Consider the following 17,407-nt stretch of genomic DNA (forward strand, 5'->3'; position numbering starts at 1 on the left):
CGGCTTTGTTCGCTAAAGAGATGAGTTCATGTTGGCTGGAACTTTAGAAATAACTGGTACAGTGATATGGAGCACCGTGCTATAGAAACCACTGTGCCACGAGTATCTGGGACAAATTCACGGATTACTTTGTTAGCCCTGAAGAGGCTGTTCTTAGGCAAGTGAATAAGATGTAAAATGTGTTCCAATAAATAATAAACAAACCAATACATGTGGGCATTCTTTTTTTATACAGTTTTATTTTCAAAGTAAAGACACATTTTTTCTTCTCCCAATCATTGTTTGATGATCTTACTGCTATAATCCTTATTTCCTGAAACCCAAATTACAGGACGAAATTCTGCTTCAGTGATGAAAACTTCCAACTTGCAGCATGAAACACAAACAAAAATCTTTAAAACGACACAGGAAAAGCCCGTTATTTGACAGTTGCAAAGCACAAATGACCAAAAATGCTGTACAACATGGCGATATGGCAGCTTGCTTTTATCTCCTTTTTCTGCAGCCGCACTGCTAGATCGCCACGTGAGAGAGGGTCGAATGTGGCCGAGTCATCTTAAAATGTCGTGGGGCCAGTGGCTGTACAGCATGTCATACGGTCATATGGCCAATTAGTAAGGCCATATGGGAACTGCCTGTTAAATGAAGAATGCGACTCAACTGCACAAGTTTGTAAGGAGCCTATCACTTCCACTAACAATTTACGGATTGACATCAGATTTACTGCTTGTTGTACTCACAGCGGTATTAAACCTTATGATGAGAATTAAATGAAACCATTTTTTTTTTTTCCAAGCCTGTTTGTCTATGGTTATTCACAAGCCCACCACAAGGCTAAGTTTTTGGTAGCATTCTAGTGCACTTGAAAAGTAAGTGTAGATGAAATTGACCAATTATGATGTATAAAACCAGGAAAGATAGTTTCATTTAATACTTGTAATAATGTTCACTATTGTGAGGAATTGATAGTATTTTCCTTACCACAGATAAGCTGCAGCAGTTTTAGTGCTGTTAGGCAAGTGGTCTTATGTTATGACCGTGGCTGTATCCTGGTGATAATTATTTCAAGAAAATTAATAGTTTATCACCTTGTTATGCTACAGATCGTTTATGCTTTCTCTTACATCAATTTTTTTTGCATCTTTGTAGCTATCCTTACTTTGCCCAACTTTGAAACATATGTATTTGTGACGATGAACATTAACAGTTGTTATTTGATCTACATTTGTGAAATAAACTTTGCCTGTTAAGGATCTGCCACTATTGGAGCATGAAGCTTTAGTTTCTTTTTGTCACACAGCCATGTGCGGTCTTTCGGTATTGCTTTCATACCTTCAGAAGCATACAGTACATTTTGTACAGTTTAGAACACATTTATTTTTAGTATTTGATTTAATTCCAGATGTGAAGTTAATGGAGCTAATGGGAATGAAATCTTTAAAGATACAATGGAGAGCCCTGCAGTTGTAAGGCCTGTCCAAGTGGTCCGCTTGCATTTGTGGTCCAGCAGAGAGAGAGAGAGAGAGAGAGAGAGAGAGAGAGAGAGAGAGAGAGAGAGAGAGAGAGAGAGAGAATAAACTTCATAGTTTGGTGGACCCCACTCCCACTCACTTGCACATAAGCTGCGAATTAACAATGTGCACTTGCACAATGTGCTTGCCTTACACCATTACACCTTGAGCGTCCTTCCTCTTCCCAATCTATGCCGTTAACATTAATAGATGTAACAAGTTCTGTTAATTCCTTTTTGTTAATTATGAACAAAGTTGAGATTTATAATCAGTTTTCACGTTCCTCGACAAGAATCTTTCTCATTTCTTCTGTCTAATATAGTTCTCATTGTCAGTGTACTTAAACTGCAAACTGAATACTCGAATTATTTCATCAGTTAGTTATTCATTCATGCACATTTACAGACCCATGTCTAAATCGGTGATTTTTAATTATCTTAAGTATTTTGTTACAGCTTTAATTTTAGTTACACATAACCGTACTCAATCAGTTGGGATAATACTTGTAGAATGGCCCATATACAGCATACAGTTCCTTCTCATAAAAGAAGGAAAATTGTCAGCTAACAGCAGTTACAATTCTCAATGCATTCCAACACTTGCTGGGCCCATTAAAACTGCCATGTAATGACATAGTTGTATGGGGTCCACATTTCTGTAGCCACGCTGAAGGGCCACTCGTCCGTCGCCCTGAATCGGCGAGTGCACACCTGCTGGACGGTGAGTGCAGTTGCCTGCTTCTGAACCATCTGCAGGGTGGTGAGAACGAATGCCGTTCACACAGGTTCATCGTGCTGTTGGAGTGCTCTAATGCATTGGCCTGAAATGATTTCAGTAAAATAAATTTAAAGTTACTGTCCCTGCCATGCTGACAGGTGTAAAGCACTCTCTTTCAGTTATTTTAGTTATTTTCTGGCTATCAGACTCGAGTGTGGGTGTTATATGTAGAGAAGTAAACCCGACTGTGTACCTAATGAGAACATGTCTCTCTTATGAATTTGATATTAAAGTTGTTCAGTTTGAAAAACAGAAAATATCGCTCTGAAATAATAACAACACATAATATTGCTCTGAAACAATAACACACAAAATATGTATAGTCATTCGTTAATAGTTAAGCTCGTTTCACATTCATACTGAAGCAACCATTGCTACATTGTTTTTCTCCATTGATTAAACAGGTAATCACTGACCACAAAAGCCTTTTCATTACATTCTATTATCATTGTGTTCCTCCACAAAACTTATATAGTAACAAACTTGGTACTGTTTCAACCTAAAATCTCGTAACTAATCTCCTGTGCTGTTCCGCGAAATGACTGAATTACTCACATTATTGAAAAGTTATTTGGTCTGCTGTGATAATGTGTAACTTACTTTTTTGAAGCCCCTTCTGGATAGGAAGATGACAGACATTGTTCTTGCAAAACCCCATTGAGAAAATCATGGATATTATGCTGCTGCCACCATTGTCTATATTGTGTATCAACCATGAGAATAAAGTAAAACGACATCAGGGCACTTAGAGAGACATATAGTCAGCCAGTATGCCTCTCGATCGGTGTGAGAATTGTATAGGACAGAAACTTGTGAACAGTGGTAAAAAATATCCTCTGCCATTCACTGTACATAGGCTTGGGGAGTGTGCGTGTATATATACTTTTGTAGTGGTATCTGTCCCTGTATTGTGAATTCTGCGTCTTTAGGTAAGAATTCTGAAAGTGATTTCTTGTCCTTTGGACACACTGTACATTACCTTAGTGTTTTTCATATTGTATACAGGGGGTTTGAGTATTACGGCTACAAACAAAAGGGGTGAATAGATGACTATAAATAATCCTAATAAACGTAGATCCAGAAACAAGCGATTACCCTGCTACGACGTTTCCACAAGTGCACTTCACACGAAACAACCATTTCGATGATGTTCCAGATATGAAATTTTGTCACTATTACAAATATTTTTAACATCGTCTGGATTAGACATGGAAATCGTACCTATTGGTGGTGTGTGAAAATTTGTGCCGGATCTGGAGTCGAACCTGAATTTTCTGCTCATCACGAGTGGTTACCTTAAGCATCACATCTATCTGTGCACGCTACGAGGACCGATCCGAACTTCCATATGTCACAGCATCTAGTCCACGGTGCCCGCATCTTACCTGGATTCCTGCAGAAGGGTTAATGAGCCATACGTTTTCAATGTTACTATTAATATGTATTGCTATCTAGACTGTAATTATTATTACAGTGTCTGTTCCTTCAGACATGTATTGATATTTGAGGGAACAGAGATTGATGACGATCTGCAAGTGTTGTAATATGAAATTTTGTCGTAGCTGTAAATATTTTTGACATCGGCTATGTTGCCACAGCTGCAGATTGTCACCATTGTTTGTTCCTTCAGATGTGCATGCAGGTCTGAAGGAACAGACATTCTAATAATAAATATTACAGCCTACATGAGCAGTAAGATGCTAATACTAATGTTGAACACATTTGCCTCATTAACCCTGGTTGCGAAAGTCCAAGTAACCTGTGAGCGATGGGGACATAGACACTGCATTCGGGAGTTCAGATCGGTCCTGGAAATGTCCACAGGTAGCGGAGACAGTTAAGGTGACCACTCACGATAAGTGGAGAGTCAGAGTTAGAGTCCCGGTCTGGCACGGTTTCCGTGCCTGATACAGCTGATTTAAAAAATATTCACAACTGCGACAAAATTTTATAATTTTACTACGGCTGGAAATCGTCACTGACATCTATTCCTTCAGACATGCGTGCACGCTTGTTCCTAATGGTACAGATATGCTCGTTTGGTACTCGCACGACAGTACAGTGGCACCCTTTCGTGTAGTAATATGTAGCGTGAATCGTCAATACGTATATTGGTCGTGGCTCCCTAGTGTCGTGGCCCCCCGTATCTGTCAGCTCGACCCCGTTGGATTTTTTTGTGTGGGGATTTTTAACAGCTTTCCTGTATTACAGACCTGTTCCTAGTTCCAGTGAACTCTATTGTTACTGAATTTGGAACGCGTCTGTGATTTTTTAATATATTGTCATTGATTAGGAGATGGGCTGAAGCCTGCCTTCACATTATTGGTGGCCATTAATGCTTTTATCCATAAGTGCATGTCTGCAGTTTGGGTCCTTGGGGACTCTTACACTCACCTATAATATCATACTGGAGAAATCATTGGTTTCCGGATGGAATATTTTGTGACTTATTCTCATTCCAGAGGTGATGGGAAATGACTGTTGATACAGTCCAGTAGTCAGTCTGCAATTCTTGTATTTTACTGGATTTTCCATTTTTTCTGTTGGCCACTGTACAATATCAGTGCTGCAAGGGTCCTGCTACATAGTGCCCTTGAACCGTGAACCAGTTTCTCCGCCATGGACTTCGATCCACTGCATCGATGATGTTGGAAGACACTTGGTGAAATAACACACCCAGAAAAGTTGACCCGTATCAATTTCCTGTAACATACAATCCTAAGTTCTTCTAATTGATCGGCTACACAGGCATTAAATTCCAAATAGATGTTTGGACGAATGCATCTCATAATGGACTCTGAACAACTTTTACAATAAAATCTGAACATCCGTTGTCTTTTTGGTGACAATTTCTTTGACGTTGTGGATGTCACTTGCCCTCTGTGCCCTTCACTTGCGGCCCCGTGGAGCAAACGACTCCACCCAGCAAGTAGAAGGACCATTCCGCAACCTTAATCTCCCGTAGCACAGGTTCAGTACAGCTGGGATCTGCAAAACCCGTCAAAAACTTCCTGAAAGTTGGGTGCTTCTTACATCCTACCTACTTTAACCCACGAACTTCTTTTGTCGGTCAACGGAGATCGAGGATGTGGAACATCTCATTCTACAAATGACATGTTACACCTCGCAGACCTATGATTATTAGGATTGTTCTCTGCTTGTCCCTTTCATTTGTACCTCAAATAGTCAAACACCCCTTATCCCTTATATTCTCCCAGTTCCTTTATATCCTGTGTAGCTGGGGTTGTTACTGTGGGCATTCAACAATGGTACCTAGGCAGACTCCCTCCACAGTACAGTATGGTGCAGTTTAAATGGATTTTTTGGATTGGTGTATTTAACTGAAGTGGATTCCATTTTCCTTGCATGTGGCATGTGCATCTTACATTATTTGGTTTTTGTATTTTCATTTGGCATTTTTTTATCCTTGTGTTGCATCTATTTGCATTTGAGTTTTTAACCAAACCAAAAGTTAAGAAAAATTGTTAAAAATATTCTTCCATTGCCATTTGTACTTGACATTTGTCCTTTTCTCAATTTTCTTTTTAGAGGCAAAACCAGATTTGAAACTGAATGCTGCAGATCCGAAATACGACGAGGCAAGGAAGAGGCAGGGTAAGTCGGGATAGCTTTTTAGTCCACTGAGAAGCTAAGGAAAAGCAGGCAGTGCTCTGGAGTTCTGTAGTGTACTGGCCATGCCCATTGTGATTGTCATTACTGATTACTTTATATTTATTGTGGACAACTATAAAACTCCTCATTAAAGTTAAAAATTTGACAGATTTTGAGAAAAGAACCTGAGCACTTCATGGCAAATGAAATTTGACTTGTTGTTATTGTTCAGTAGCCAGTTGGAGAACAGCATGGAAAAGTTTCAACCAAACTTAGCAAATATACGGTTTACTACCGAGGAAAAGAATACTGTGCGCATGACACCCGTAGAAGCACCGGGACGGGGGTGAGAAAATAGTGACATCTCTAACATTTTATCATCTCATTCAATATATATTCAAAAATTTATGATTGTAAGTCACAAGTACAAGTTGCCTAAACAAAATTAAACATTCATCAAACCGTACTTTTTCATATAACATACATATGCGTCGAAGTGAGCATCACTCGATTATATGCAGACATTATGTTGTAGCAATGGCGCTCACAATCTATTTTCATTATATCTGATTCTGTGTCATTATGAAAGGCCAAACTGAGAGCTTTAGAAAGCATTCCAAGGAAGTGTAATTCTTCCACAGTGATGATTTATTTTAAAATCCTTAATTGACACTTTCTTAACTGTTGTTTGGTTTAACAATCAATAGACTCTAGTGGGAGTTGGACGAAATCCTTAGTGATTGAAATTCTAGCACAAGGAACTCTTCAATAATCAACAGTAAGGAAATGTAATTCAAACCAAATATTTATCACAGTGTAAAACACACACACAGTGGTGACAAATAATTCTTAATTCCTATGTTATTTGTGTCCTCTTGAAAGTGGACATGAAACATACTACCTGTAAAGTGTTGGAAAAAGCTCGATTCCACATTTTTTACTTTCATCTGCTTTGATCCCAGTTCCTTAGCAAGAGCTATCCTTCAATCATTCACATGCCGGTGGACCTCCTGAAATCTTGTATATCTGCAGCAAGAAAAGAATGCTAAAGTGTCATATAGAATGTAAACGTCCTTACATAAATCTTAAAAAAAAATCCCTTTTGTTATTCAAGTGATTAAATACCTGTAGGCTAATAGCAGAGTGAGGCATTTAAGTTGTAAACAGGTCTTTAGGTTCTCTAATAGAGTAAAACATTTGGAAAGACTAGAGGCATCTATTTATATCTATAATGTTGTCAAAAATTGACTGGTCACCATCTGCCACCTGGTGGGGGGAATATGACCGAGGTCAAAGTCTTGCCTAATCATATGTAGTGTAAGAGCTTATGTTTGTGACATTTTAGGTCTGTGACGCAGACAGGGGTAGCCAAGATAGTGCCAAGAAGAGAGTAATAAAACTGGGTGATCCTGCATGCAGTAAGGTAGTTATTTGACAGATGGTGGAGAAAATGGTGAAGAGAGATACGTAATTACAGTTTGAAAGGGGTGTGATTAGTTGAAACTGGAAGAGAAGAGGAGGTAAGAAGGAAGTGGTAAGAAAAAAAAAAGTGGCAAGTACAAAGGAGATTTGAAGTGTGTGTAGATGATTAGTGGTTGTGAGCAGAACAGAAAAAAATCTTAAAATGTGAAACAAAAAAAAAAAGGCCAAAAAGGGAGTGAATGTAGAGAATGGAAAGTGGGAGGGAGCAGATTATTTAAAAAAAAAAAAAAAAAAAAAAAAAAGAGGATTTTTAAATGAAGCATAACGTAGGTAGAGTTGATTAGTTTTATTGATAGCTGAAGAAAATCGTAAAATTTGAATGATGGTTAAGGGAATAAATATCGTTAGAGAGAGATGCAAAAGAATAGACCAGGAAAAACATGGTGATATGGATTGGCCAGGAGCTAAACAGAAATGTTATTAATGGAAGAGATTTGTGGAAGGAGGGTTAACAATACATGATAACATGAGGCAGCAATGTGGACATTTGAGATTGTTCAGCAGGTATTTGTTAAATTTGTAATTGTTTATCAACTGGCACAATCACTTGATTTTGGCACAAACATGTAAAAAGTAAAATAAAAATAAAAGAATTAAAGTACTTAGCAGCTAAACTACTAATGTTGAAAATAGTGTGATAATGTAAGATACATAAAAAAAGTGGCCAAACACTCGCAAAGCCACTGATGGAACCATATTGTTAATGAATACGTTTGTGAAGTGTATCGTATAAAGGACAAACTTGAACTGTTCAGTTGAGAAATATTTTCTAAATATTCTGCTCTGAATGTCCTGTGATTCCCTGTGGCTCGTTACAGAGTAACATACTTATGTTTTGTTGGATTTGTCACCCAGTATACTTTTTTTGTGGAAATATCTTCACAGCATTGAAAAGCCTGTAAAATACAATCACAGAAGGATGCACTTTGTCGAAGGTGTCTCGAAAGGTACTGTGCCGCAGTTGTCATCACTGTGGAAGCAGCTCAGCATAGTGTCCTTATGTTGCCCTTCAGTTGCTTTCGGTGTACACGTACACCAAGTACGTATAAGCTGAGACTCCAGCAGTACATCTGTCCACACTAGTGTGTGTCATGACTGACACTGCTGGAAAACACGACCGAGCAGAACTGAAGGGTAAAGTGGTCATTACTGTGCAAGTACCATTAGTAAATGGATCAAGTTTGGAAACAAACTAGACACAAAGATTGTGCTGTTGGCATTTGTACTGTTGTGGCAAATATTTTCAATGTAATATACACACAGAAATAAAGTGGGGTAATGAAAGGGAACAGGGTGGGCAAAACATACCAAATTCTTGATATGGGTTTCTTCATAAAATAGTACTTAATAATTAGTCTCCTAATATTAATCTTTCATAAAATTACTTTAGACCACAGTAATAAACTATTAATGTATACTTGCATACAGAGTTGTTTATTCAGCAGGTGCTAGGCTCACACTAACACTGTCACAATAGTAATATACACTGAGCTGACAAAAGTCATCGGATAGTGATATACACATATACATATGGTGGTAGAATCACATTCAGGAGATATAAAAGAGTACTTCATTGACGGAGCTGTCATTTGTACTCGTGTGTTTCATGTAAAAAAAAAAAAATAAAATAAAAAATAAAAAAATAAAAAAATATTCCAATGTGATTGTGGCCACACGAATTGAATTAACAGGTCTTAAACACGGAATGGTAGTTGGAGCTAGGCGCATGGGACATTCCATTTTCTAAATCATTAGGGAATGCAATATTCCAACATCCACAGTGTCAAGAAAGTGCTAAGAATACCAAATTTCAGGCATTACCACTCACTACGTACAACGCAGTGGCCGACTGCCGTCACTCGATGACCGAGAGCAGCAGCATTTGTGTAGAGGAGCGACACTGCACGAAACGACCACAGAAATCAGTGTGTGATGTACGATGAACACGTCCGTTTGGACAGTGCAGTGAAATTTGGCACCGACGGGCTACGGCAGCAGACGACCGACGTGAGTGCTTTTGCTGACAGCATAACATCAGCTGCAGTGCCTCTCTTGGGCTTGTGACTGTATTGGTTGGACCCTTGAAAACTGGAAAAGCGTAGCCCAGTCAGATGAGTCCTGATTTCAGTTGTAAGAACAGACAGTAGAGTTGGAGTGTGGTGCAGACCCCACGAAACCGTGAACCCGAGTTGTCAACAAGACACTCTACAAGCTGGTGGTGGCTCCATAATGGTGTGGGCTGTGTTTATGTGGAATGGATTGGGTCCTCTGGTCCAATTGGACCGATCTGTGACTGGAATCGGTTACGTTCAACTTCTCAGAGACCATTTTCAGCCGTTTGCGGACTTCATCTTTGCAACCCACAAGGGAATTTTTATAGATGACTGTGCGCAATATCACTGGACCACAGTTGTTCGTAATTTGTATGAAGAACATTCTGGACAATTCGAGAAAATGATTTGGCCACCCAGATCGCCCAACACGAATCCCGTTGAACATTTACGGGATATGATTGAGTGATCAGCTCGTGCACAAAATCCAGCGCTGGCAACACTTTGGCAGCTACGGATGGCTGTACAGGCGGCGTGGCTCAGTATTTCTAGGGGACTTCTGACTTCTTGCGTCCGTGTCGTGTCGAGTTGCTGTGCTACACCGGGCAAAAGGAGGTCCAATACAGTATTTGGAGGTATCTGATGAGTTTTTTTCACCTCCGTGTACATTATTATTTTGCTTCTTTGTCTGTGCCACTATCAGTGCAAGATTCTGATCTCCTACTACGCAGTCTGTGCTGTGTCGGTAGCTCCATGTGGGACCTGCTGTCGTGTAGTGACGGTAGTGATGTCTGCTGTCGAACTCCGTCCGAAGAGTATCTCGAACAAATAATAAAATACAAAACAGATATTTGAAACAGTCTTCAGAATGATGTAACTCTTCAGGCTTTCCCGGCGAGATCTTGACACGTGGAATAATCGGGTCTACTGCCGGATGTTTGTGTCGCTCTGGCGCAATGTTTCGGCCACGTAACTCGTTGCCTTCTTCAGGTGATACCTGAGACTGCCGTATGGGAGGATCTTGTCCAGTATTTATGCCCAGAGGGCGCTGGGCGCTCTGTTTGCCATCCGCACCCGCCTGGCGCTGCTTGTAATGTGTTGTCTTTTGCCCGGTGCTCCCTCGGACGTCCGCACCCGACTTGGTCGCCATCTGGACGTAAATACTGGACGAGATCCTCCAATACGGCAGTCTCAGGTATCACCTGAAGAAGGCAACAAGTTACGTGGCCGAAATATTGTGCCGGAGCGACACAAACATCTGGCAGTAGACCCAACTATTTCACATGTCAGTCTTCAGAATGTTTGCAACTTTATTTGTTGTTTGCAGCCTTGTCTAAACTAGCTACAAACATTTTCACTTACGCATTCGCATCTTATGCTACCCTGAACTGCCGGCAAGAACTTCACTTTTTGTGTTTCCGTCAGGAGCTACACAAACAAGTGAAGGGGATGGATTAATGATGTATGGTGGTGCATGAAAAATATTTCCTGTTGAAATCCGACAAAGAAAAAGATGTAGGCATTGTTGGTGGACAATATCATATTAGAGAAGACACGGTGAGAACAACATGCGGTAAGAGCTGAATTAGGAGAACAGCTCCAATTTTGAAATTCTAATGAATGCGATAAGCCTAGTTGTTTCAAAGAAGAGATAAATTTCAGTAAAACAGTTGCTGTGAAGTGAAGTGAAGACCCTCTAGGTTTTGTCAACAGGAGATTCCTATCAAAGCTTTGCATATTTGTTCCATATATCAAAACCAACCAAATCTCAAGTAGTTGCTGTAATTTGTGTAGCTTTGGATGAAGAATTGAAAGATTATGTGAAGGTAATTCAGTTACGTCAATAGTAGTGAAACATATTTTGTTGACCACAGATCTGTACATATATTAAAATCACACAGATGTTCATCATCTTCAACAAATGCTACTGCTTTCATTTCATTGTCACTGGCAGTTCCAACGAATGTGACAGGGTAATCTGTTTCATTTTTGTGCTTTTATAATTGGTTCAATGTATGTTTCAGAGGCACTCTCCTGCTTCACAATGTGTGACAAGTTCAAATATCTGGTTCCTTGTTGATTCCATTTTATAAAACACAACACAGAATGCAACACCACGTGACACAACAAATCGCGTAACATTCCACAAAGTAGGGCAAGGCATAAACAAACAGTAGTGTCGTATGGTGTTTTTGTTACTTGCAGTGCAGAAACAGTTTCCTTTTATCCGTATTGACACAGCCGTGGAACATTGTTCTTCCATTTGCACTTGTTGCAAACATCAATAGTCCCATTGTAGCTGCAAACAACATTACAAACATTGCTGCAGAACATACATAAAAAGTTGATATGAACATGGCTCAATATACGAGGCATTCTGAATAGTAACATTACTGAATTTTTTATGTGAAAACTTACATAAAAGAAACTTTATTAACGTTTTACACCTTTATTCTTCATGTCTACACTACTGGCCATTAAAATTGCTAACCAAGAAGAAATGTAGATTATAAAGGGGTATTCATTGGACAAATATATTATACTAGAACTCACATGTGATTACATTTTGATGCAATTTGGCTGCATAGATCCTGAAAAATCAGTACCCAGCACAACCACCTCTGGCCGTAATAACGGCCTTGATACACCTGGGCATTGAGTCAAACAGAGCTTGGATGGCGGTACAGGTACAGCTGCCCATGCAGCTTCAACACGATATCACAGTTCATCAAGATCATCAAGTGACTGGCGTATTGTGACGAGCCAGTTGCTCGACCACCATTGACCAGACGTTTTCAATTGGTGAGAGATCTGGAGAATGTGCTGGCCAGGGCAACAGTCGAACATTTTCTGTATCCAGAAAGGCCCGTACAGGACCTGCAACATGCGGTTGTGCATTATCCTGCTGAAAAGTAGGGTTTCGCAGGGATCGAATGAAGGGTAGAGCCACGGGTTGTAATACATATGAAATGTAACATCCACTGTTCAAAGTGCCATCAACGCGAACAAGAGGTGACCGAGACGTGTAACCAATGGCACCCCATACCATCACGCCGGGTGATATGCCAGTATGGTGATGACGAATACACGCTTTCAATGTGCGTTCACTGCAAGTCGCCAAACACGGATGCGACCATCACGATGCTGAAAAACAGAACCTGGATACATCTGAAAAAACGACGTTTTGCCATTCGTGCACTCAGGTTCGCCATCGAGTACACCATCGCAGGTGCTCCTGTCTGTGATGCAGCGTCAAGGGAAACCTCAGCCATGGTCTCTGTGCTGATAGTCCGTGCTACTGCAAACGTCGTCGAACTGTTCGTGCAGATGGTTGTTGTCTTGCAAACATCCCCATCTGTTGACTCAGGGATCGAGACGTGGCTGCACAATCCGTTACTGCCATGTGGATAAGGTGCCCGTCATCTCGACTGCTAGTGATACGAGGCCATTGGGATCCAGCACGGTGTTCCGTATTACCCTCCTGAACCCACCGACTCCATATTCTGCTAACAGTCATTGGATCTCGACCAACGCAAGCAGCAGTGTCACGATACGATAAACCGCAGTCGCGATAGGTTACAATCTGACCTTTATAAAAGTTGGAAACGTGACGGTACGAATTTCTCCTCGTTACACGAGGCATCACAACAACGTTTCACCAGGCAATGCCGGTCAACTGCTGTTTGTGTATGAGAAATAGATTGGAAACTTTCCTCATGTCAGCACGTTGTAGGTGTCGCCACCGGCGCCAACCTTGTGTGAATGCTCTGGTAAGCTAATCATTTGCAAATCACAGCATCTTCTTCCTGTCGGTTAAATTTCGCGACTTTAGCACTTCATCTTCGTGGTGTAGCAATTTTAATGACCAGTAGTGTATATATTTATTTCTCACGGTATAGTCACCCTGGTGACAAACACAATCCTCCTAATGAGATACCAGTTTGTTCAAACTGATGTTGTTCACGGAGCCACAGTCCGACCTCTGCTTTCACTGCTTCATCGCAATCAAAGTGAAGTTCTCGAAGGTGTTCTTTATTTTTTGGACACAGATGAAAATCGGATGGGGCCCATTCGGGACTGTGCGGACTATGATCGACAGCAGTGAACCTGAGGCATAAGATTGTTGCAGATGTCACAGTGCTCGGGTGTGACATTATCGTGCTGAAGGAGAGGGTACTCCATGTGTGAATGAAATTTTCTGTCGTTAGAAACTCAGTTACAGCATATTGTTTCTCAGGCACCAACATAAGTTACATTACACACTCGGAACTGTCTAGCGACAGAGGGCTGAAACTTACGTCACAGAAGCACGAACGTCGAGCGAGTAATGACGATTGAAACAAATGTCTGTATTGTAACCCGAAATCATTTATTCAAAACGTGCTACCCATCTTGACTCCAAAAAGTGCCACCTTCAGGCCCCGAGCGTATCAGTGTACGAACTACAGTGGAAAATACCAACAGAGTCTTCAAATGGAAACAGTAACTTATTATGTGAGTTGTGCCAGTGTGTGGAAGCAACATGTTGTCTCACCATTGATGAGCTTGTTACTACTACGAAGGTACGGAATCCGGTCGATTCTGGCCCCGCTGCATTCGACTTTGTCAGTTGCACGTGCTGGCTTAATGTGGTTAATAAGTTACTGTTTCCGTTTGAAGACTCCTTTGGTCTTTGTCACTGTGGTTTATACGTCGATAGCAGTTTGAGCTCGGGGCCCGAAGGTGGTGCTTTTTGCCGTCAAAACTGGTAGTATGTGTTGAATAAATGATGTTGGATTACAGTACAGCTGTTGGCTTTAATTATCATCACTCAGGTACTTCATGTCCAGCTGCTGTCCCACTGTCCCGAATTAATTATCAGAGTAATGTGTACATCATATATCTCAACCGATACTGAGAACATAACAAAAGTTCGGAGGCATTACTATTCGGCATGCACTTGTACATAGAAATTGTGCACTTATATACTATTTAAACATCATAATTATCATAAAATTACGTACCTGTGACACTTTCTGGAAAAACCACAAATTAAATTCAGAGAACTTCGGTACCCTCACAGTAAAAAAATGAAATGTGATTACTCTGTTATGAGCTACTGAAACCCGCAGGCGCCTTATAAGAAAATTGATCAAAAAGTATCACAGTAAAAAATCAAATGAAATGCAATTACTCTGTTATGAGCTACAGGAAACCACAGGTCCTGTATACTAAAATTGCTCAAAAAATATCACTGAAAAAACTCTGAAATTTTATTGGTGGAGTGTGAGTTCTACCTGGATAGTCAAGTGATGATGTGATGTGAGATTGTTAGAAAGTCTCAGACTGGAGAGGTTAGTGCTGTGGCATTGCGGATAGACTCGTGTGTGTGTGTGTGTGTGTGTGTGTGTGTGTGTGTGTGTGTGTGTGTGAGTTAGATGTAAGTTTGTGGCCACCGTGTGCCCCCACCACGGGTGAGCTGTGAGCCGCAGGGCACGTGCTGCAGAGACGTCGGAGCAGCGCATGGAGCACCTGCAGGACGAGCTGATCCAGGTGCAGCTGCGCTACCAGAAGGAGCTGGAGCGGTTGGAGCGCGAGAACAAGGACCTGCGCCGCCAGATGCTGCTGCGCGCCAGCGCGGGGCAGCTGCCCGCCAAGAAGATCAAGGTACCGGGGCCGGCAATAGGGGGGTTTACACATGGCCGCTAGGCGGCACTGTCTAGACTTGTCGATGTTATTGTTTTTAAATTTGTCATTTATTTTTCTTAAAACACTGGCAACACAGAAATTGGTTGAGTGTTTAATGAAACAGTGCGGCAAAGCAATGAAAAGAAACAGAAAGTGTGATACGTTAGAGATAAATTTTGATTTGAGAAATAAGTTTGACTGTTTATGCATGTGTTTGCCAACCAGTAGCCAGCTGTTTCTGGGACTACTGTGTATAACATTGGTATACACTGAAGAGCCAAAGAAACTGGTACACCTACCTAATATCGTGTAGGGCCCCCGCGAGCACGCAGAAGTGCCGCAACACGACATGGCGTGGACTCGACTAATGTCTGAAGTAGTGCTCGAGGGAATTGACGCCGTGAATCCTGCAAGGCTGTCCGTAAATCCCTAAGAGTATGAGAGGATAGGGATCTCTTCTGAACGCTATGTTGCGAGGCATCCCAAATATGCTCAATAATGTTAATGTCTGAGGAGTTTGGTGGCCAGCGGAAGTGTTCAAACTCAGAAGAGTGTTCCCTTAGCCACTCCGTAGCAATTCTGGACGTGTGGGATGTCACAATGTCCTGCTGGAATTGCCCGAGCCTGTCAGGATGCACAATGGACACGAATGGATGCAGGTGATTGGACAGGAGTTTACGTAAGTGTCATCTGTAAGAGTGGTATCTGGACATATCAGGGGACCCATATCACTCCAACTGCAAATGCCCCACACCATTACAGAGCCTCTACCAACTTGAACAGGCTGCTCCTGCCTTGCAGGGTCCGTGGATTCACGAGATTGTTTCCGTACCCGTACACGTCCATCCGCTCGATACAATTTGAAACGAGACTCGTCCGACTGGGCAATGTGTTTCCAGTCATCGACAGTCCAATGTCGGTGTGTCATCGGGGGTCCACAAGTGGGCCTTCGACTCTAAAAGCCCGTATTGATGATGTTTCATTGAGTGGTTCACACACTGACACTTGTTGATAGCCTAGCTTTGAAATCTGCAGCAATTTAAAGAAGGGTTGCACTTCTGTCACGTTGAACAATTCTCTTCAGTCATTGTTCATCCCATTCTTACAGGATCTTTTTCTGTCTCCAGCGATGTCAGAGATTTGATGTTTTACCGGATTCCTGATATTCACAGTACACTCGTGAAATGGACATACAGGAAAATCTCCACTTCATTGCTACCTCAGAAATGTTGTTTCCCATCGCTTGTGCGCCGACTATAACACCACATTCGAGCTCACTTGTGTCTTGATAATCTGCCATTGTAGCCGCAGTAACTGATCTAACAACTGCAGCAGACTCTTGTTTTAAATAGGCATTGCCGACCGCAGTGCCGTATTCTGTCTGTTCACATCTTTCTGTATTTTAATCTGCATTCCTATACCAGTTTCTTTGGTGCTTCAGTGTATCTGGCAGCCGGAGCAGATTTTGAAGATGTGAAGTTCGTATATCCTGCATTGCACCTCGTATATGGTCCACTAGTGTCATAATACTTCGCAACATAGTATGCACAGCCTGACAGCTGCTTTAAAAATGATATTAAATTTGATGATAATTATGTCGGTATGCTTGTTTGACAAACCCATGTATGGTAAACAATGAGCAAAACAGAAATGTTTGTGCCTTTACTGTGATGTAGAAATAGTGGCAGGCATGTCTGAGATGGCAGTACATTTTATTTCACATGAATTTACAGCTGTGAAAAAGATCTGTTTCTGATGTTTTCCACACAATTTTACAATTCTCAGTTAGAGGGTTGTGTAAACTGGTGTAACAAAGTGCTCCAAAAATTCGACCAAGAAAATTTAAGATCTGGGTATGATGTCACAACAGGAGACAAAACTTAGATGTATTTGTCTGAGCAAGAAACAAAGCAAACACAAGTTGTTTGGATCAACTGAAACTAAGAAATACAGTACAATCACAAAGCCCTCCCAATATTATTGCATGTTGTTTTGGTTACATTGGACATGATGTGACCATTGCTGTAGGGGATCGAAGAACAGGTAACGCTGAATGGTATACTACAATTTGTTTGCCACAAGTTATCAATAAAATTGATGTTGCCAGCTATCACATGACACATTGAAGTATTGAGAGTTTGGTGGAGCAAAACTCAAATTAATGTTAACAGTGGAAAATCCAGTATGGAATAACATCAGTATCGAGAGGATAGATTACTACTCTCCTTTCTCACCACGTAGAGGAGGCATTGAGTCACAGATAGAAAGAGAATGCTAAAAATCTTCAGCTATCGGACTAAATCCTCC

General features: G+C 41.1%; 1 protein-coding gene across 2 annotated transcripts in view; it reads left to right on the forward strand.

Moving 5' to 3' along the window:
- The window catches only part of LOC124553788 (dynamin-like 120 kDa protein, mitochondrial), a 199,490-nt gene that overhangs the window by 62,059 nt on the left and 120,024 nt on the right, over positions 1 to 17,407 (forward strand). Inside the window, exons 6-7 of one of the 2 annotated variants that reach the window (XM_047127766.1) lie at positions 5,838 to 5,903; positions 14,919 to 15,079. In XM_047127766.1, coding sequence (XP_046983722.1) covers positions 5,838 to 5,903; positions 14,919 to 15,079 — 227 coding nt within the window. The remainder of the gene's footprint in view (positions 1 to 5,837; positions 5,904 to 14,918; positions 15,080 to 17,407) is intronic. The other variant, XM_047127767.1, reaches the window with a different exon arrangement.

This window comes from Schistocerca americana, chromosome 11 (assembly GCF_021461395.2).
Source record: "Schistocerca americana isolate TAMUIC-IGC-003095 chromosome 11, iqSchAmer2.1, whole genome shotgun sequence".
NCBI classification, from domain to species: Eukaryota; Metazoa; Arthropoda; class Insecta; order Orthoptera; family Acrididae; genus Schistocerca; species Schistocerca americana.